Source organism: Electrophorus electricus, chromosome 6, assembly GCF_013358815.1.
Source record: "Electrophorus electricus isolate fEleEle1 chromosome 6, fEleEle1.pri, whole genome shotgun sequence".
Taxonomy (NCBI): Eukaryota; Metazoa; Chordata; class Actinopteri; order Gymnotiformes; family Gymnotidae; genus Electrophorus; species Electrophorus electricus.
In genome coordinates, this window is record NC_049540.1 from 13,576,035 (window position 1) to 13,598,146 (window position 22,112).

Below are 22,112 nucleotides of genomic sequence, written 5' to 3' on the forward strand. Positions count from 1 at the left end.
CCATCTTAAACAATGATAAGTGCTATAAACAATAAGTGCTAAAGTTTGTTAAACAACATAAACAATACCCTACAATAAGTACTAAATTAGTCAATATAGGAGCAGTGTCAGTTGTCCTTTAAATATCCCGCAAATAGAAGGGTCTTCAGTCTGCGTTTGAAGACTGCAAGGGACTCTGCTGTCCGGACAGCAAGTGGGAGTTCATTCCACCATCTTGGAGCCAGGACAGAAAATAGTCTTGATGCTTGTTGTCCATGAGACCTGAAGCAAGGTATTTCAAGCCGAGCCGTAGTTGAGGTTCGAAGTACTCGAGGTGTGGATCGGGCTTTGACCATTGACCTCATGTATAAAGGGGCTGGTCCATTTTTGGCTTTGTAGGCAAGCATCAAGGTTTTAAATCTGATGCGTGCAGCTACAGGGAGCCAATGAAGGGAGCGCAGCAGTGGAGTAATGTGTGAACTTTGGAAGCTTGAAGACCAGTCGTGCTGCTACATTCTGGATAAACTGTAGAGATTTGATGGCTCTTAGAGGAAGACCAGCAAGTAGTGAGTTGCAGTAGTCTAGTTTTGAGATCACAAGAGATTGCACAAGCACCTGGGTATCTTCCTGCGAAAGAAAGGGTCGAATCCTTTGTATGTTACAAAAGAGGAATCTGCAACACCTGGTTAGATTAGAAACATGAGTTGAGAACCAAAACTGGTTTTTCCAAAGTTACGCCCAGGCTACGGGCAGCTTCGGATGGTGATACCAGGGAGTTCTGAAAGGAAACTGAGGTCATGGTAAGGGTTGGGAGTACCTGGGATGAACAGAAGCTCAGTTTTACTGGGGTTGAGCTTCAAGTGGTTTGCTGTCATCCATGACGCGATGTCAGTCAAGCATGCTGAGACACGTCTGGAGACCTGCGTGAAAAAGAAGGGTGAAAAAGAAAAAAATAATTGGGTGTCATCAGCATAGCAGTGGTAGGAGAAACCATGAGAAGAATTAAAACAAGCCAGAAATTCAGCTGTTATCAATAGCTACATTTTCTGATGTTATCAGCAGGCCCCTTGTCTGTATGATTTAAGATCTGCACTTGTTTCTTGCTGAACTAAGAAAAGCTTAGGGATTTGAGGAAGATGCCCTAGCAAAAGTAGAACAACCCAAAACACACACCTACAAAACTATAAAACTAAAGATTCAGCCAGTGCACTTTAAGAGGTATGAGGAAAGAACCTTTTTGGGGAGTTCCATATAGAGTAACCCTTTTAATGATGTGTAGACCTTTTCAGCTCTACGTTGAGGATAGTTTCTTTCACCATATTTCTGTCTCTATATTGTAAAGGTGTAAATGTACTGCAGTCATTATTCTGTAGTGGAAATTCAGGTAGAGTAGACTCTGTAGGACTCTGTCTTTGTTTTCCTTGATGCATCATGAAAAGACCATTGCAGAACCCTTTGGATATGAAGACGTGAAATCCAGAATACCTGCTATGTTGGCATATATCTTCAGGAGTTTCAGAAAATTATGCACTTTTTCAGAAAATTATCAGTTAAATTATCAATTAAATTTCAGTCACTACTCTGTTATACAAGAATAGTCAGACAAACTGAATCAGAGAATTTATATTAAATTTAGAATAAATTCTGCACGATGTTATATTTCCACAAGTATGATTAGGCACTTTTGCGATAGGCCTACTTAAATAACAAATCTAACAGGATATATAAACATGCACAATATATTGCACATGTATTGTCTGTGTCTTGTTGGGAGACCTCTGACTAATGCAAATTAAGATGCACCTGGGACTTCTTGGGAACGTATGCGAAATACCCTGTGTGTAGTAGCACTATAGGGCCACGAGAAGGCAGTATCACTCGCTTTTCTAAAGGTATAACGACAAAAAAGCTGGCAGCAGCATAAATAGCGACCAATCCCTGTATTTCACATGACTTATTTAGCGAAAAATAAATAAAACATATTTTGCTAATATCAGAAACATATTTTGTAAATATCAGAACAATCTAAATAATAAAGATAGTTTGTATTTTCAAATGTGAAAGTTTATATTTTTGTACTTTATATTTAAGATTTCCTCTTCAAAATAACATTTTATGTAAATAAAACAAACCAAAAGCAACGAAAAAAAAATAAAATAAATAAATAAATATATATTGTAAATATAATATATATTTGATGTAAATATATATAAAATGTAAATATATATATATTTGTATTTTGATTTGATTTGATTTATATATATATATATATATATATATATATATATATATATATAATATATATTTATATTATATATATATATATATATATATATATATAAATCAAAAAACAAATATATATATATATTTACATTTTTAAAATGTATTTATTTTTTAGACTTAGAGGCACAACATATGTAGGCTGCATAGTGTATAAAATACTGTCTAACATTACTTAGAGAGGCATTAACGTTAGGGAGATAAAGACCCTACATAAACTGCATTATCTATGGGGCACGTAAAGCTCAACTGTTCCCGTTCTGCGAATCTAGTACATTACGAGTACCGTTCATGATAGACAAGACAAGTAACGTTAAATAACGACGTTAGCAGGACTGCAAAACGGAAGAAAGAACGAAGAGTCAGTGACAATGACACAACAGGGCTTGAGCACAAAATCCAAACCAGGTACAGCACGCTGAGGTCAGCGAGGAGCCTGTTGATGTAGAATCAGCAGAAACGGCCGACTTTAGCCCAGCGAACTACAGCGTTAACGATGACTCTGGTACACATGGATGGATCAGTTGTTAGTCAAACACAGTGCACACACAAAGTATCATGCAGATATCGCATTATTCAATATTTTATTTTATTCAACTATTTTATAGCCCATTACATGATAAAATTAATAGTTTAGCAAATGGTTATCAATTTGAATAAATCAATTTATGTTGTGAACATCAGTGATTTCTCCAAGTATCTTTTATTCACTGTATAAATTCGGAATGTAATACTTAATGATTTGCCGATACCGGACAATGTTAAAAATGGTAGTATGCCCGAAGCTGAAATAAAAGGTAGAACTAAAGTAGCAGTTCTTTAATTCAGATGTTTTCATAATAACTACGAAAACCAGAGGCTAATAATCTAGACTTCTGTATAAACACTCTGAACCATAATTGGAATATAGTGCTACACCAAAGTAAGCTTACTATTTCAGGAGCCAGAAGAAAATAAGTCTCAAACCCTCTCATTAAAATGCAGCATTTTCACAATTTATTTGTAATATTGATATTTCTAGACCTGCTAAGTCCTGCCCCCTGGCTAACAGAAACACTTCGCTGCCACAGGAGAGAACTAAAGACTGCAGAAAGGTGGTGGAGGAAATCTCAGCTCATACAAGTCTCTCCTTTCCAAGTTCTCACTGGGAGTAACATCTGCAAAGTCATCCTACTACAGAGAGAAATTCGAATCATCAGCATCTGATCCACGCAAGCTCTTCACTATTTTTTCTTCTCTCCTTAAAACTCCCCCTCCTTCCTCATCTCTTATTCCGGATGGATTTTATCACCTTCTTTGAGGAGAAGGTTGCAGCAATCCGCCAGTCCTTTTCCTCTGTTCCCACTCCTCCAACTAACGTGCATTCCCCAACAGCCAACTCTCTGACTGCTTTTCAGACGAAATTCTCCAACTCCTGACTTCCAGCAATCCGACTGCATGTCTGCTGGATCCAATTCCTTCTGCCCTGTTCCAGACAATCGCAAGAGATCTGCTTCCTTTCATTACTGTCATCATCAACAACTCCTTATCTTGTGGATACGTGCCTACTGCATTCAAAACCGCCAGGGTGGTACCAATCCTCAAGAAGGCCACACTTGACAGCTCCAGCGTTACCAACTACAGACCGGTATCACTTCTCTCTTTCCTCTCAAAACACCTTGAACGAGCAGTTTATTGTCTCTTTTTCTCACCCAGAACCAGCTGCATGATCCCAATCAGTCTGGCTACAAACCGGCACATTCTACAGAAACGGCCCTCGTAGCAATGGCTTAGAAACTTCATGCTGCTAAAGCTACCCAGGTGCTTGTGCAGTCTCTTGTGATCTCAAAGCTAGACTACTGCAACTCGCCACTTGCTGGTCTTCATCTAAGAGCCATCAAATCTCTACAGTTTATCCAGAATGTAGCAGCACGACTGGTTCCAAAGTTCACACGTTACTCCACTGCTGCGCTCCCTTCATTGGCTCCCTGTAGCCGCACGCATCAGATTTAAAACCTTGATGCTTGCCTACAAAGCTAAAAATGGACCAGCCCCTTTATACATTGAGTCAGTGGTCAAAGCCCGATCCACACCTCGAGTACTTCGAACCTCAACTACGGCTTGGCTTGAAATACCTTGCTTCAGGTCTCATGGACGACAAGCATCGAGCCTATTTTCTGTCCTGGCTCCAAGATGGTGGAATGAACTCCCGCTTGCTGTCCGGACAGCAGAGTCCCTTGCAGTCTTCAAACGCAGACTGAAGACCCTTCTATTTGCAGAATATTTAAAGGACAACTGACACTGCTCCCTTATTGACTGACTAATTTAGTACTTATTGTAGGGTATTGTTTATGTTGTTTAACAAACTCTAGCACTTATTGTTTATAGCACTTATCATTGTTTAAGATGGACCTTATGTATTTTGCACTTCTAGGTATCAGCATTCATCCCTGTATTCTACAGTATTCTAGTTCATTGGTATGTTTGATTCTAACCTACTGTACTGTACTATGATATATTCTATGAGTAAATGACTTTTGCAAGTTGCTCTGGATAAGAGCGTCTGCTAAATGCCATAAATGTAATGTAAGTGTAAATTTCACAAATATTGGATATTAAAATAAAAAAAAAATAACATAACCTACACTGGGTGATAACATACACTTCAGTCCTATGTATAACATTTTCTACCTCATGTTCAGTCTTTGCTTTTATTTCATTAGCACTGCTAAACATCTTTAATCAATCTTTAATCAGTCATGTTCGACTATGGTTCAAGCACTGCTAAACATATTTAATGGCTTCTGAATTCTGCTTGAATGAAGGTGTCCTGTTCCATGTGAAAGAGTTCCTGCAGGTCACAAATACTTGATATGATCCATATTTATACAGATTTCACTGTTCAATTGCAACTTAAAAACTTGATTGTTTGACTCAGTTCTCCTCAAACCAGTTTCTGTGAAATTGCAAATGTGACTTCTGTGCGATGTCTTTTAATACTTATTGTTAATAAGGGTCAGGCTTAAACATGGTGTTTTAGCGTAACTAAAACAACTCTATTGAGTGAGTGAGAGAGAGCGAGAGCGCGAGAGAGAGAGAGAATGTTTAAATGTCTATATAGATTTGTGTCAGTTGTTATGCAAAATTTAAGTATCATGTAGCCTCATGAACACCTTCTTTAAGGAAAGTGCTAACTTTATTTCTCATGTATGTCATATACTTTTCAGTCATATATTCAATTATGTATATCTCGCTTCTGTACCAGTTACAGTGTTGTGGTTTGGATTTGATTGTCATTGTGGGTTGCTGTGCTGCTTTGCTTTAACAGCAAACCTGTCATGAACTTTTTGTCCTCTCAGTTACCTCACTGGAAAATTCTTAGAAGCAACTATATGTGTCTCAGTCTTCTTTCCAGGTAGCATTCCTCTGTCCTGCTGCATCTGAGTGTTACATTAAATGTTATATTGGTTTATTCAGTGAGTGCATCAGTTTAGGTTAGTGAATAGGTGGCCTCCCAATCTAAAACCATCTTAGTAAGGTTCACCAAAAAAAAAAAAAAAGCCTCAGTCAACATCTTTTAAAAAATGCAGAGGCCTCTTTTTGGCATATGTATACATTATACAGGGGACAATAAACCAATTTGTGATCATGTATTTACTCACATCGAAATAAAGTGAATCAAATTTAAATCTGTAGGAGGAACTCGACTTCATTATGAGTCAGGTTAAGGCTGGTGATATTACTGCCATTCAGCTATTGATCTACTAACACGTTATGTTTCTCTATTCTGAATGCACATTAACGTGGTTAAATTCTTCAGGTGTTTGGTGTCTACCACAGATAAACTCTTCAGGTGTTTGGTGTGTACCACAGATAAACTCTTCAGGTGTCTGGTGTCTACCGCAGCTAAACTCTTCAGGTGTCTGGTGTCTACTGTGGCTAAACTCTTCAGGTGTCTGAGTATTCTTAAAACCTCTGCGAACATGTAAGGACGCCATATCACTGCAACACTCAAGACACTCAAGTGCATAGTGACAGTAACCAAGACAGTGATGCTACAATTACGCTCAGAGGCAAAGAGTCATTATTTATTTTTAATTAATATTTTAAATAACACATAATTACAATTTACTGAAAACAGCATTTGTTAAATACAATAGGTTAATAAGCTATGAGAACAATGTTAGTAGTCCATTGTAATCACTCAAAATGAGTAATCACATTCAAGCTTCAAAATAAAAAATTATAAAAAAGATATATCACCGTATACAATCAAACAGGTCTGAATGAGGGAGTAGCTGCTCAGGTAACAGTGCTTCAGACTGATCCATTGCATTCCGTGTTTAGCTTTTTCACACTGCAGTCTTCAAAATTCTGTTCAGCAGCCATAAATGTATCTACATAAGGTGGCTCCAGCATAAGAATCATCAAATCTATCTCAAAAGTCACTTTTGTGTGTCACCAAAAATTGTTGTGAAAATAACTTTTAAATTAGTTGAAAAATCTGGAAGGTTAACTATAGTCTATCTGGGGATCTACCAAGCTGTAAGCCCCCATGATTCCAATCATCTCCAACTGACTTTCTTCAACTTAATAAAGTTAAATTAGTGTGACTTTCCTTTTTGAAAATAAAGAGTGTAACTTTGTAACCCATCAATAAGTCAAAGCATTTTTTTTTAAAACCACATGACCAAATATACTTGCTTTCAGTCAACACCTTCACTGGCATAAAATGAAGTGAATCTCTGTGATGTCCAACAGGGTGAATCATGCTATGTTTATCTCCAGTGAGGTCCTAGACGCTTGATAATCAGGTCTCTGTGGTACTGAGAAAATACAATATTTAGTCTGTGGTTCTGGAAACATGATGTTTGATCTTTTGCAACTTTGCATAATAAAGAACTGAGGGGAGTAACAAACTTCTAGGAACATGCCATAACAGAGTGCTTTATATCATGATGGATATAAAGCACTCTGTTATGGCACGTTCCTAGAAGTTTGTTACTTCTCTCAGTTCTTTATTTATATATATATATATATATAACTTGTTTTTTTTGGTTTTCATTTTGGTTTCTAAGATACAAAAAACAAATGAAAAAAGAAAAGAATAGTGACTCGTTCTGTGGAGAATGATAAAAATGAGGCAGACGCTGGTACTGAGGCAGGGTTAAACCCCTCTGCACTACATACTGCAGTCATCCCTTTATGAACTACAAAATCACAGAGCACTGAAAAATTCCCCTCCAGGATGCTGAAACTGATGCAAGATTAAAAACAAACAAACAGATAAACAGAAAGATGACAGGATGCTCCTTTAAGAAATCATTTAAAGTTTGACCTTTAAAACATTACATTCAGTTGCTTAACTTGTGAATGCCACACATTCATATAAATGATGAGAAAATGGGTAAGAAAAAAGAAGAAAAAACGTGTGTAATTGGTGTCCCGAAATAATCAACACCTGTTCCCTGTCTCAATCAAACACTGTTTGCCTTTGAGTCAGGAAGCTTAAGACAGCGATGTTTGACTTTGTGTGCTCGTTTCTTTAAACTGCGTGCTGATAAGTGGAGAGAGAGGCACAATGCTCTTTTTCAACTGACTCATAATGAACCTGAAACAAAGTGAAAATCACTTTTGTCTCTCATGAGAGGAAAATGCGTCATGCTTCTCAGAAAATCATGAGTTGGGAGCATCATGCAACACACACACACACACACACACACACACGTAACATAAAAGTGTTGCAGCACCCTACGCAAACATCCCAATTATTTCAAAAGGGAGTTTCATCACAGCTTGCTCTGCGGTTAAACATCTGGATGCCTCATTTCGTGGCAGTTCTTATACATTCCAGCACTTCTCTGACTATAGACCCCCCCCCCCCCCCCAGCCGTGATAGAAGAGCAACTGTTTTAACTTCAGTAGCAAGCAGAAAAGCAGGTGATAATAGAAAAAAACCTATTTGCACCATCGTATGGGAGGCCCAGTCGAAGTGGCTGACGGCTGGATCCCCCCAGGGTCCGATGCCTAAAGGTCGGCGTACCTGACCATGGTGAGGTAGCTGGAGATCGGGCGGATGTCACTGTATTTGATTCGCTCCTTGGGCTGCGCGCGCACAGACAGCTGCTCACCCGCTCTCATCCTCAGCAGCAGGAAGTTGTGCAGATGGGCGTCCTGCTCCCTGTCCGTGAGTGGGCGCGTGTCAAAGGCGGCGGCAAACTCCTGCTCCCCCTGCTTGTAGCGGTAGTCCACGATGAGGCTGAGGTCCGCGGAAGACACGCCCTTGTCAAGGTCAGTACCTTTCAGGCCATATGTCACCTGCATGTAGAGCAGGTAAAAGCCCTGCTCCTTCACCGTTAGCCATGCTTGGTCAGAGTCCAGGTAGAACTGGCTGTTTTCCCACTCCTCATTCCAGGTCAGACGGCTGTCTGCTGAGCTGTTTTTCACTAGATGACAACAAAAAATGAGAGAAACATCATCACCGTCTGAAGCTTGGACAAACACTGGGTGATGTGCGCTTCAAGGAACACAGCACTTTGGGTCCCATTACTTTCAGATTGCTATATCTGTACCCATTACATGACTACCATGCAGTTAGAATACATTATAACCTCAATGTTTTGCTCAAAACCACTTAAGTAAGGGGACCATTGCGGACTTTTGTAGAGGACCTTTGCAGCACAAGCTCTATTCCATAGAGCCAGTGTATTAAAACTCACTTCTTTCAAAGGAAGGTTCTCTGTAAGAGTGCAGTGCTTGGTCAAAATCTCTTACCTTTTAGAAGGTAATGTGCTTTGGAAGTACAGAGGCTATCTGGAATGCAACTACCTGTTGGTCAGGAAACAAAGAAACGCTACACCAAATTGATGAATTATTACACACTGTAGAGGAAACCCATGCATCATGCCAAGCAGTGTAGCTGAATCACCAAAGGAGAGTTACGGGAAACAGCACTACAGCTTACCACAAGCATGCATCACAAATAAACCAGACATACACTTGCACCCAAACACATATTAGCAACACATAATAACCACACACACACACACACACACACACACACACACAATAATATGAATAAAGAACAAAGAACTTTTAAAGAACAGTAGGCCTACTTATTTTGCTAGTGGAAATTTTATATAGTTAGACTTTATTACATAATAAGGAAAAAGCTACATTTGATACTATCTTAACACACACACAGACACACACAAAACAAGGCCAGACAACTCAAACCCAACCCTAAGATAAAACACCATGTACACAAGGTGAAACATCCTGTATTACAAATACAGACTGTCACTTTAAATGTGAATGTGTCAATGCGTATAGACCAATATACTTATTTTTATATACATGACGCTTTTTCACTTAAACTCCAGTATTACTTTTACTTTTGTTAGTGGTTTTACAAAATTGCATTAAGACTAGATTTTGTTGAATACGGTTTTATTTTTTACCTCTGCTCCTAGGATTTAAATACTTATTTGATCAGACACAATGTTGTATGAGATTCTAGCTTGAACCACCTAGTCGCTGAAAACAGCTTCGTTGAGTTTTATAAAAACAGAACTAGCTTTTTTAGTAGCTCTGGGGCACATTCTGACAAACGCGGTGAGTAAGAATTCAAAATGTTAACTTTGACGACGGTTTCATTTTTATGAGTATGCCCAAGAAGTCTATCATACTGTAGAAGCTTTGATGTCTAATGCATTTCCGATTAGATATTATTATTTCTCAGACGACGCATTTTTAGAAATTAAATCAGTCGAAACCTACCGTTGTTGATTCCTCGTCCAAAGATTTCGTATCCCTAAAAAAGAGAAATAGTAAACAAATGAATCAGTTATAAAGCCTATATACTAACATCCATCAGAAATTCTTTTAGACAACAGGCAGTTAGCGCTGATCCGGCAGAGAACGACAGTCAGGCGCTTTCCAAAAGTTTGCACATCAGCTCCTCGGCGATTAACACGCCCCCTGCCACTCGCTCCTAATAATTGGGTGTGCTCCAGTAACAAGCAGGTTACATTTTTCACACCAAAAGCGAATCCAAATATGAGCCTTCCCTTTACACTTATATATACACTTGTATATATTGGAGAACCGAGAACAAAGCGCACGGGAATGCGTTTCGAAGCGGTCGTGCTCTTTAACAGATAACATAGCTCGAACGCATCATAATATTAAATAATATAGGCTACTATAAACTTTAAGAACATTGGATTGACAAAAATAATTTGGCATCATGCGAGCCGTCCAGGACATTTTGACATAGCGCAAACTTGGCGCAAGATCACCCTTTCAACATTCATCTTGGAAAGCGTATGAATTTTTAAACGAAAACATCAGCAGGATAAAAAGTCACAGTATTGCCCAGTTTCAAAAACACAGTAGTAAGAAGGGAGGATTTTTGGTTTGTCTGCAAAAAACGGCGTAAAATACTCCCCGAGTTCTTACCCTCGTCACGTAGACCCAAGTCAAAGTCGAAGCAATTACCCCAATGGTGACAGCGACGGACATCCAGCAAGCGTGCGCTCTAACCGTGTGCACCATTCTCACTTCTGCTCCACGAGATGCTCAAATAACCGCAGCCGCTGACTGGAAGCTCAGCGTATCAATAGCTGATGAAATAGTGAACACTACGATGGGTCTCCCACGCATCCCAGCGGACCTCTACTCCCTCCTCAAAGCTGATTCTTTATATGGGGGCGGTAGCCTGTAACATACACAACAACTGCACCTAAAGTGATATTGAGAGAAGAATTCATGACCTTATCCCAGGCGTGCATTTTAAGCGGGGCGAGTGTGTGTGTGTGTGTGTGTGTGTAGGGGGGCGGTGCAGAGTATCCATATGCATAGAACTGTAAATGCAACCCTAGTAAAAAAACTAAACTAAACTAAATAAAAAAAAAATAAAAATATAAACTAAAATACAAGTCAAATACAAACAGGAAATGTCTGAGCAATCCCGCAGTAAAAACCGTCGCTACTTTGTAAAACCCAACAGCAATGAGGATATATGCACATGTTTATTTCATTTTGTTGTTCAACAAAAATGTATTTAATAGAATAACATGTCTGGACATGTTTAATGTATCGGACTGATGTATTCTGACTAACTTGAAATTGCGAGGCATAATTCCATGGAGAGGTTTAGCCAAAGCATTAGACTCGTTGGACGCTCCTCATCAAATAATATAATAAAAAAAAATATTTTCCGCACATCCTTACAACTCTGTTTAAATCCATTCTACACACAATTCATTTTTTTTAGTTTATCGATACTGGTGAGTATAAGATGCTACAGCTCCACCAGCCTCCACTTCCCTTCCTAACACCTTATCCTAGACGTTAAAATATTAGATATACGCTGGTTTAGGGCGGCTTAGGTAGGAGCAGAGCCGGGTATATGCTAACATATACTGCCAGCCCTCAGCTTATTCTGGGTACATTTGAATCAGTTGTTCATTAATCAAGTCTTTTTTAATGCGTTTGGCTGATTCTTTAATATAGCCTATCGGCAAACGTGGCTTTAGTATTTGATTTCAGCATTTGCATTTGATTTAATTTTGATTCATTCAAAAATGAACCAAGTTTATTCTATTATTTTTTTGTGATTTAATAGGTAATGATATGTACATTCCTATAATAGCATTTCTCTTAATTACTGGTATGTGTTTATTCTATTAATCTTTTCTTTGTATCCTTATATTATTCAGTCCTAAAAATACTTTCTCTATGCTGAAGAGACAGCAGGATGTGTCATTTGGTGCGTGCCCTCCTTCCTACTGGTAACAATGTTAATGACAACAACAACAACAAGGAGAATGATGATGATGATGATGATGATGATGATGATGATGATGATGATGATGATGATGATGATGATGGACACATACCTAAAGCAATTTTTGTATTTCAAGACATCATAAAAAACATCATGGATGTGCTGATAATTATTTGCAGCAGTTTTTAAGATATAACCAACAATCCTCACTCTAACTCTTCTATGGCTCAAGTAAAGAAAAGATGGCGACTATTTGCTAAATTCACTATAGCATGAAGGTTAACCCCAAAGAGCCCAAAGGTCAGCCATACTGCACTCCTCCTTTTGGACAACAGGTGTCATGAAGAAAATCATCCCCACCTCCACCTCCCAATAATGGAACTCGACAATAACAATAACATCAAACACACAACAAACCACGAAGACTGTTTCAAGGAAAGGGCAGCTATGACAGGGAAGCCTCCATGCTCGAAGTTCCGTGTCATAGCAGTACACAGCAAGGTTTCGAAATGGGCAGCCTACGTTGAGGGCTGGCTCAACCAAAAGGTTTTAGGAGAGCGAGAGAGAGAGAGAGGTTTGAGAACCCTGCTGGAGCTGCTAAGCTACCTTCACAGTTTCACACAGTGGGCCAAGGGTACAGGGTAAGGGACCACCCTGTTTTGTACTTCCCCAGCAGTCTTGGTCTGCCAAGCAAGCCTGAGGCAACCCAGTGATTAATCAACCAAACAAGGTCAGCACATGTAGGCTATAGGTAACCTCACTGGGTGTGGGTGTTAGCAAGAGCCTGCATTTCTTTTGCCATGCATGTTCAGAGTCTGATCACCTCTCAGAGCTTGCATAGCTCATTCCGGCACACGTTTAATTTCCTGTCGTTTTTTTTTTTCTTTAATGTGACTCATGTTTATCAGTTGAATCTGTTTACAGAACAAACGTATTTCCAAATATGATAGGGATGTTTACCATATTATCTCAGAGTAAAATAACTGGTCCAGTACATGTGTTTTTTTTTGGGGGGGGGGGGGGGTTTGCCACCAAATGATCAGTCCCATCCTTCAGAACCTTGATGATGTCAAATGAGCCGCAATTTCCATTTCTCCATCTGCTGACAAATGTTGATTTTCCCTCTGAAATTTGTAAACAAACACAGAATGAGCCACAGGCCCACATGGCAATTGTCTGGAAGTGGAAGAAAGGAGCCATTCTTTTTAGATATTATATAACAACGGATTAGTGGACTGGGACACATTTTGTAGTTTAGACTCAGATTTTGCTAGAAAAAATTACTGAATTAGTAAATCTGTTTCTTGGGAAACTGAAGTTAGACAGAGCGCAATTAGTTCAAGATGTGATGAACTTTCCTACAGGCTCTTCATTAATCCTGAGTGTGTTCACCTGCCACTCGTCCACAATGCGCAATCCGTTCAGAGAGCCTTGAAGTCTTCCCCTGTGTCACATCAGCACAGTTTCACAGGAAGCCGAGAGAGAGAGGAAAGACTCTGTCTACATTATTTCAGTTTCCACTCGGTGCTCTCCACTAACGAAATGGAAAACTGAAGTAGTAAGTGGGGCAGGACATGAGAGATCAATATCAAGTTACTTTTTTTCACTCATTCCACTGACACACAACAAGATACAGCTATTACTTTATATTAAGGGCAAAATAGCACAACTGCACGGTCATAAACTGCCAATATACAATTAGTCAGTGGCAGTTTGTTTTGGAGGCTGCTCTTTGTAACAATAAGCACAAGTTTCCAAGTGGCTGGAGTTCTAGAGACTGCAGGTCTCACCACGCAGCATGAAAATAACTCAACTGGCACAGCAAAACATTGTTGACTCACATTACATAGATTCACAATATTGCTGATTAGCATTACCAGGACCCAGTCATAATGCATCAAAATGTCCCTTTAAGTCCTTTTAAGGGGATTTTGTTGGGTGAGCCACTGCAAACAGGCAACCCACATCTGAATGAAGCGTGAGTGCCAGCATGAGCAGAATTATGACATTCGCTGCCTTGGACTGTGGAATATTTGAAAATCCCACATGATCTAGGACTGAGATACTGGTTGAAAGACTCCATAGCTCACCTGCTTTTCTGTTTTCATGACAAATATGTCTGTCTTTGTGGGACAACTGCTAAAAGAAGGAATAAAAATGCCTTCTATAGATCATGCAAGTTTTTATTATAAAGGACTGGTTAAATTGCCAACAAATGGCATGCACATTTAAATTGCCTTAATATTTGCCTGTGTATCATTTTGTGGTTATCCTAATAATGATTTTAGTACTTTTTCATTTCCCACTAGTCTCAAAAAATTGACCCCTTTAATAAATGAACAAACAGATAGACCTTTAATTCTGGGCTATCCTGCTATACTGCAAGCGATTCCTCAGGTCTGCCTGACCTGGTCTACCCACTATGGGTGTTACTAGAGCTTTCAGTGCTGGAAATTCCTTGTCTACTCTCTAGTTTTTCCAATCTTAACTGAAGACTTATCTTTTCATACATTACTCTATAGAAAATCAAAGTTAGTCCCTTAATTCACCCACATACATACCTCATATGCATGTCTTGTTCCTATATTTTATATGTATTTGTACCTGTGTGTTCTTTTTAAAAATTATTTTAATCGTTAACTTTTACATTGTTATATAATAATAAATGTAATACATTGCTTTTATAAATGGCTTTTTTTTTCAAGCTAATGGACAATATATAAGATAAACAATCTTAAAGTTTAAAAATCACCCAGATTGGGAAAATAATGCTACACAAAGTGTAGCATTGTGTGAATCCTCAAAAGGCAGGACAGGCAAAATACTGCAGATATAACCTGTCCACCCAAGTCACTTTAGGAAAGTCTGCAGCAAAATCAGGAAGCCGACAAGTGAACTTAGACAGTGTGAGGTTAGCAGTTAATTCTGAAGAGATACAGATCTTATCTTACCTGAAGCCTCTGTAGAGTGACATAATCAACAGAAACCCTGATAAATCTTCTCTGTATTGAAAGGTGGCAAAAAACAAACATCAATCAAAAAAAAAAACCAAAAAAAAAACCAAAACCAAACCAAAACAAAACTAATAAGCTTCATGTATCCTGCACTGGTGACCTTCAAGCATTGACTGCATACCTCGAAAACTGCATTTCATAAGCAAATTTCATTTGAATACAGTCATATAGAAGAAATTTGTATTCATTTGAGACATCAATTTGCATGTAAGGGTATTTATATATATATAATTAGGCTTATGGAATGTGTGAAACATTTCCAGTAAGGTACTTTATATTCATCCACTATGAATGTGTGAAATTAAAGTGAAATTAAAGTGTCTTGGGGAAATGCTTTTTACAAAACTTTGTACTTATTTATTTTATATATATATATATATTTGTTGAGAGAGAGAGAGAGACAGAGAGAGAGAGATACAGATACAAAAGAAAAAGTACATTTTGGTTCAATTCTATTTTTATTTATCAGGGTTTAAAGAACAACCGTATTGTCCTCACCAACCTCTATAAACAAATAACCTCAGGTGACAAAAACACAACAAATCTCAGTATGTAGTCATCTTATTTTCCAAAAAGATCCAGAAACTAGGTGAGACAACATAAGTACTTCTACATCCATAATCATTAAGATACTAATTAGCAGCCTGGTGTTACTGCAGAAGATTAGTTCATCATCAAGAACAGAGACTACCCCTGTGAAAGCTGAATGTTTGGCAGGCTAGTGCTCTGGAGCAGTCAGGCATGTGTGGCCATATCAAGCCAAAAAGGTGTGGACACCACCCATGGTTGTGGACATCACCCATGCTCATGGACATCAGCCAGGGTCGTGGACATCACCCCTGGTCATGGACATCAGCCAGGGTCGTGGACAACACTCATGAGTTCAGAGGAGCCGCTGCTGCTCCTCAATAAGGGATGGGTTATTAGACCATCTCCACACAACTTGAAATTCACCATTCCACACTAAGAAGGACTGGTTACAAATGAAGAGCCCAGTGAATTTCAACAGCAAATGCAGGAAATTCACACCAAGGACAGACAGTTTAATGCTCAGAGATAAAGAAAAAACCAGTCTACGCATGATCTACAGGTTTCTATACTCAAATAAAATGTCAATGTTCATAAAAGTACAGTTAGAAAAAGACTGATCAAGTGTGGCTTTCATGGAAGGGTGTCTAGCCTATATGGCAATATGGCAACACAACTTACATTTGCAAAATTACATCTGAACAAAGACAGATGGTCTGGAACAATATTCTGCAGATTAGTTAGACCAAAGATTCTTTGGACTGATAAGGTGGAGATGTTTGGTCAGGATACACAGTGTCACATTTGATGAGAACCAAACACATCACCACAAACACCTCATACCTGCTGTTTATCATAGTTTTGGAGGGGTGATAATGTGAGCTTGTTTTACATCAACAGAACCTGAGAAACTTGCAGTCATTGAGACAGCAATGAACTCCATTTTATACCGAAATATTCTTGAGACAAATGTAAGCAACATCGCTGAAATTGGGTCATGCGACAGGACAATAATACCAAGCACAACAGCAAACTAGGAAAAAAATTGAACGTAAACAAAAAGTCAGGGTGTTAGAATAGCCAGACCTCAACACCACCGAGATGCTGTGGTGGCATCTTAAGAGAGCTGTGCGTAAAAAAATGCCCTCAAACATTAATGAACTGAAGTTGTTAAAACAGTGGAGCACAATTTCTCCAAAATGATGTGAGAGATGGATAAACTCATACAGAAAGCACTTACTTGCTAAAGTTGCTTCTACATGTTACAGAATTATAGGGTGTACTTATTTTCCCCCACATGATTTCTGAATGTTGGTTTACAATTTGGAAAAAAATGACTAAATATTGAAATCAGTTTTCTGCTGTAACATGAAGCTATTTATTTATAGAATTTGGTGATAACTAAAACAGAGAGTTGGAGGATGTAAGATTGGCAGAAACAGAGTACAAATATTACTGTTACATACCTAAATAAAATTGTGCTGAGTTTGTGTCAGCATATTTGTTGTGAAAGGGAATCTCCTTTTTAGTCCTTTACATTTGAATCATTCATATTTAGCTACTAATTTCTTGTTTTTAATATTATTTCTGCAGGATATTTTATATTTTTACCATAAGAACTGCTTTGCTACTGCTCCTACATCTTATTTTAGGACTTTATCTTTTTTTTTATTTTTGACTAAAAGTTATCCCAAACAGTACACAAACTTCAGTTTCCATGCCAACACGTTTATACCAAGAAGCTACATTACAATTCTCCAAGTAACTCAGTAGTACTCGATAAGATAGTTTGTGGAACTGATACCCTTTCACTCCTACTCAGGGTGTCAAGCAGTCTGGTTTTACTTCTATTTGAGTCATTATTTCAATGAAATACCAATACTTTTACTTGAGTGTGGTTTTTAGATTACTCTACCCAACTCTGCGTTCTGAATGGCAGGTACCTGATCAGCGCACACGTCAAAACGCCGTTTGTTGTGTCCAGCTGTGCTCGGGTAAGCTCTGCTTGTGTTAGCTCTGGGGATTTTGCTGTGATAAGGGCCGTGTTGCGGATGCATGAGATGCAGAGGAAGCTGGTACCGTTCAGTATGAGTTTGCAACATGAGTCACTACGTACCGTCAAGACCCTTTGAAGAGGGGTGACAGTGGGAAAGATGGTGGTAGTGGTCTGAACAGGCTTGCAAGTGGTTCTAAATATCAACGGGTTTTGGCGACTTTCTGGTTTGCAGGTTACCATCTACAGTAGGGCCCGTCTTTCGCAAAGTTTGCAAATGGAAGAACATCGACTGGGGTGGGGGGCGGTGTGGGCTTCTGTCACTTCTGCTGAAATGAGTAGACGAAGCCTCGGTTCTGCCTTTTCCACTTCACTTTTTTTGGCATCTGAACAGTGCGTGGTTTCACTCTTCACATCACCGCAAAGAATGTCTTGTTCTCACCAAGTAATCAAAACCTCACCTGCTCCTCGCGTTCCTCCACATGCCACAGCACCTTAGAGCAATAAAACTGAAACAGATGAACAGCACAGATGCATCTGAGTGGATGTTTGGAAAATGCTTAATGTGAGAAACAGTGAAAAAAGGTTTCACCACACAGATAGTCATCAGAACAGATAGTCATCAAAGACCTTCAACAATGGCAAAGTGGACAGTGTACACTCAGGGCGAAAGGTGAATATTTCACTTCACTTGGGGGAGGGGAGACAATAAAGAGAACAATACCAAGAGCAATTCCTGAAGTACATGCATGATAAATGTATACAGAGAAAACCATTAGTACTTATATATATATATATATATATATATATACATACACACACACACACACACACACACACACACACACACACACACACACAGAGGATAACTGTGACAAGTAAATAACTTAAGGGTGGTACCAGCATGTTCAAATATTTTAAAATAATGATATAATAATAATAATATTATTATTACTTTATTATTAGCATCTTCAAAAGATAAAGTATTTTGGTATGAGAACCAAGTATACTGTATCACAGAAAACAAACCATTTGAAAATCTGTCAAAAATCCAGCTAGTTATGATTTTAACCGGGGGCCTCTGCCTCCATGGACATACACACGTTAGTAGACATTCCTGCACCGTACTGATGTGGTGGTGGTGTTGACACACAAGATTACTGCGAGGTAAGATTGAACAAAAGTAACGCAATTTGGTAACAATTGTAAATGTGGTTTAATCTGTTGAGTGATGGAAGAAAATTGACTGCCACTTTCAGGTATAAAGGGGCAAAAGGTGTGGGGTTAGATGGGCTTCAGGGATGCTAGTCAGTGGACCTTTCACAGTTAACATATGAGACACTTGCCTTCACTATGGCAACCGTGAACACAAGGGCCCGCTACTTAAAAGGAACTTGATTCACAGGAACAACTTCCAATGAAGATGCTTCCCTAAAAACCACATACTGGCACACAGGGATTGCCATAGGATAAACTCCGGGCAAATATTACGATATTGCTGTTGTGATATCTGATGGTGTAGGCATATGTGTCGCAGCTTTACACATGCTCTCGGTTTTGAATGAGTGTGTACTGTGGCTTTCTGAAGCACACCACAGTAACCTTATCACTCCAGCACAGAACACCATACCAGAACACTGTATGCTTAATCTATCGCTAAAGAACCACCCTGCCAAAAGATGGCCCCTCTAATTGAAACAGAAAATATGCAAATGATTTAAATTAGACGGCTAGGTTAATTAAGGAGGACTTCACATCACAGCTGCTTCACGTTAATACACTTTCAGAAACAGACGATTGTAGAAGGCCAACCATGACAAACTTGAGCGTGTGCTGTTTCATTGCAACTATCATAATGCAAATCAAGTCCATGGGCAAAATGTGCAAAGCTTAACAGAACTGGAAGACTGCAGTAGAGGAGGATAGATCTGAATGACAAACACAGATGTTGGTATGTTAATATGGGAAAAGTGAATGCCTCTCCTGCATGTCAGCATGAAATATACAGGAAAGTTGACCTTTTGGGCTTTATGATGTTTGTTTACATCATAGTACTTGTCCTAATACTTCTGTCCGGGTAATGTAGTTCTAACTCATTGATCTTGTATCTGTTGTAAAGTGGGCACTGTACACAGAAAATTAGGTCAAAATGGATTTTTATTGACATCAATCACAGAGTTAGTCACGTTGTTGGGAGTAAGGACCCCAAACTGTAATTTAAGACAAGACATAAGACCATACAAACTCCACAATGCCTTTTTTGGTCACTGAAAGATAACTGTGTGTGCGTGTGTGTGTGTGTGTGTGTGTGTGTGTGTGTGTGAAAGAAAGTGAGAGAGAGAGAGAGAGAGAGAGAGACCATGTTGGCATCTCCCTCTGGTACCTATACAATAGCAGCTTCTCTCTTTACAACTGTTTCTCTGTACATCCATAATTTACAAGTATGAACACTGCATCACATGCGCAGGGGTGGGGGTGGGGCGGGGGGATGACCGGCTGTGATTGGAGAGCTAGTAGGGAAAAATGACGGAGGTATCTGCAGAGCATTCAGGCCAGGCTGTCGGACACATGCTGCTTCCATTACTTGGCAAACCGGACTGACTCTGCCATCTCTCGTCAGTCACTTATCCGCTCGGTAGCTCTGCTGTTGTAGTCCTTCCCTTTGTGCTCGCGTCCTCGGTTATGTTCACCCTGCCAACCATGCTCCCTCGTTTTCCTTCACCTGCACACCGCATCGCTCGCTCCTCGCACATTCCCTAGCTCCCCAGGTGGCAGAGAGTGTAGCCCTGGCCAGGCACAACCAGGTCTGGGTCGGAAGTCCCCCTGGACGTCTTTCCCCCTTGCTCTGCTCAGAGCCCGTCTCCAGATGTGGACGCAGGTTGCGAAAAAGTGCTGCGATGGCCAAGGAGAGGTGCAAACAGCACGTGGGGAGCTCAGCCTCAACCCACCTGCTGGCCAGCCTCCACATTTCACTGAAGCGAACCTGAAAATAAATTAAATAAAATTTTGTACTCTTAAAATCTATGCAGCGTTGGCATGTGATGCTCAGCTGTGCCAAAGAGAAAGTCTTCTCCTTTTTGGGCTCCCTTAAGGACTTTGTGCAATGCATCTCTTATGTGCAGCAGTGAGTTTTCAGTTGCTGTTCAAACACTGCCCCCTACAGGCCGGCATGTAGGCTCACATGCTCTCAAGTAAGTAAGGTTAGGGGTGGGGACTCCAAATCTGTTGGGTTAGGCTGAGAACAGCTGTTCGTATAATTCCATACATTTGTTTTTCTTTCCGTCTTTGCTGAGAATCCATCGGAAGTCCATGGATGGGTGCCAAGCCCCACTTAGCAAAGACACATAATGCAAATCCATCCAAGTCTGAGCATCTCTTGTAAATGTTTAGGCTGCCGTGAGTCCGAGTCATGTTACTCTTTGACGTGCATATGCGGGAATGCCTTTGTTGTGACATTATTGAAATTAGTGAATCTGGTAATGCAGACATGCCTCTTCTGTTCCACAAGTCAGCAGGCCCTGGATACTCGAGCCTGGCCACAGTGTGGAGTTCACCCAGCTGTCTGGACACATATACACGGGTGCTTCTCATCTCTGTGAATTTGTTTTTATCTTTAGGCGTGCGTGCGTGTGTCTGTTTGTGTGTACTTTTCCTGGAAATCCAAAAGCATCGGTCCCCCCCCACAGCTGCTCCCCCTGTCACGCCTTGTACAAGTTCCCCGAGCTGCTGAGGGTCAGCTGGCCACTGGGGGCCACGTCGTTGGCCTCGTCCTCGAGCAGGCCCGAGACGTCTGCGTTGGGGAGGCTGTCATGGTAGCTGCTGAAGCTGATATTATCCTCCTTCAGCTCGATGGTCCAGAAGGGCGCGCTGAGCTTGCGGTTCTGGTACTCGCGGTAGGCGTAGGTGCCCGCCGCCAAGCCCGTGAGCGCCAGCAGCACCACGATGATCGCGGCCAGCACGATGACGTTGAACTGGCTCCAGGTGACGCTGGTGGACATGGGGCCCGGACTGGTCGTGCAGTTGGTCGTGGCCAGGCTGGAGAGGAGCGTGGCAGGCGAGGTGGAGAGCTGCTCCGTGACGTTGGGGCTGGGAGTCATGGTGGAGGAGTGCTCAGGAGTGGGGAGGACTGGGGAGAGAGAGAGAGAGATCCGCGGATAAACATGACGTATGCAGTGCACATTTTCACTGGGCCATTTCTACTGGTAGAAGAAAAAGAAGCATTACTTCTGCTTTCCTTTGGCAGTCAAATCCAGGAACAGGGATTTACAGAGTCAGCTGTCACCATCACCATCATTCATCATTACAAGCACATGAACATGGACATGAACATGCAAGCTATAAAGTTGTGCAGGGGGAGACGGAGAGAATGAGTAGAGTGTGTGTGTGTGTGTGAGAGAGAGAGAGAGAGAGAGAGAGAGAGAGAGAGAGAGAGAGAGAGCGAGCGAGAGATGCACGCAATGAATGAACTGTGTGTGATGTAGTGAACAGATGCTCTGGACACAGTTGCACGGTTTGCTGTCACACAGATTTCACCAGATCACACTGCTTT

At 40.2% G+C, this 22,112-nt stretch overlaps 2 protein-coding genes across 2 annotated transcripts in view; both read right to left on the reverse strand.

Annotated features, from left to right (window-relative positions):
• Nucleotides 1–860: 860 nt before the first annotated feature.
• On the reverse strand, nucleotides 861–10,965 carry si:dkey-220k22.3 (uncharacterized protein LOC796870 homolog). The gene is made up of 5 exons (XM_035526818.1): nucleotides 10,699–10,965; nucleotides 10,018–10,051; nucleotides 9,013–9,066; nucleotides 8,282–8,684; nucleotides 861–899 (listed from the first exon to the last, which is right to left on the reverse strand). Exons 1-5 carry the CDS (start codon nucleotides 10,792–10,794, stop codon nucleotides 872–874), a joined length of 615 nt encoding a protein of 204 aa, XP_035382711.1. The 5' UTR covers nucleotides 10,795–10,965; the 3' UTR covers nucleotides 861–871.
• An 8,737-nt stretch (nucleotides 10,966–19,702) lies between these two features.
• si:dkey-220k22.1 (multiple epidermal growth factor-like domains protein 9) overlaps nucleotides 19,703–22,112 on the reverse strand; it is a 49,472-nt gene continuing 47,062 nt past the window's right edge. Inside the window, exon 6 of the mRNA XM_035527369.1 lies at nucleotides 19,703–21,689. Coding sequence (XP_035383262.1) covers nucleotides 21,262–21,689 — 428 coding nt within the window. The 3' untranslated portion in view covers nucleotides 19,703–21,261. The remainder of the gene's footprint in view (nucleotides 21,690–22,112) is intronic.

What these genes read in the sequence shown, in the direction of transcription:
- si:dkey-220k22.3 (XM_035526818.1), bottom strand. Translation starts at nt 10,794, where the DNA reads ATGGTGCACACGGTTAGAGCGCACGCTTGCTGGATGTCCGTCGCTGTC. An exon ending in CTTGGGTCTACGTGACGAGG is followed by an intron (nt 10,052 to 10,698) that starts GTAAGAACTCGG and finishes TCTCTTTTTTAG; the next exon opens with GGATACGAAATCTTTGGACG. An exon ending in AGCACATTACCTTCTAAAAG is followed by an intron (nt 8,685 to 9,012) that starts GTAAGAGATTTT and finishes GTTGTCATCTAG; the next exon opens with TGAAAAACAGCTCAGCAGAC.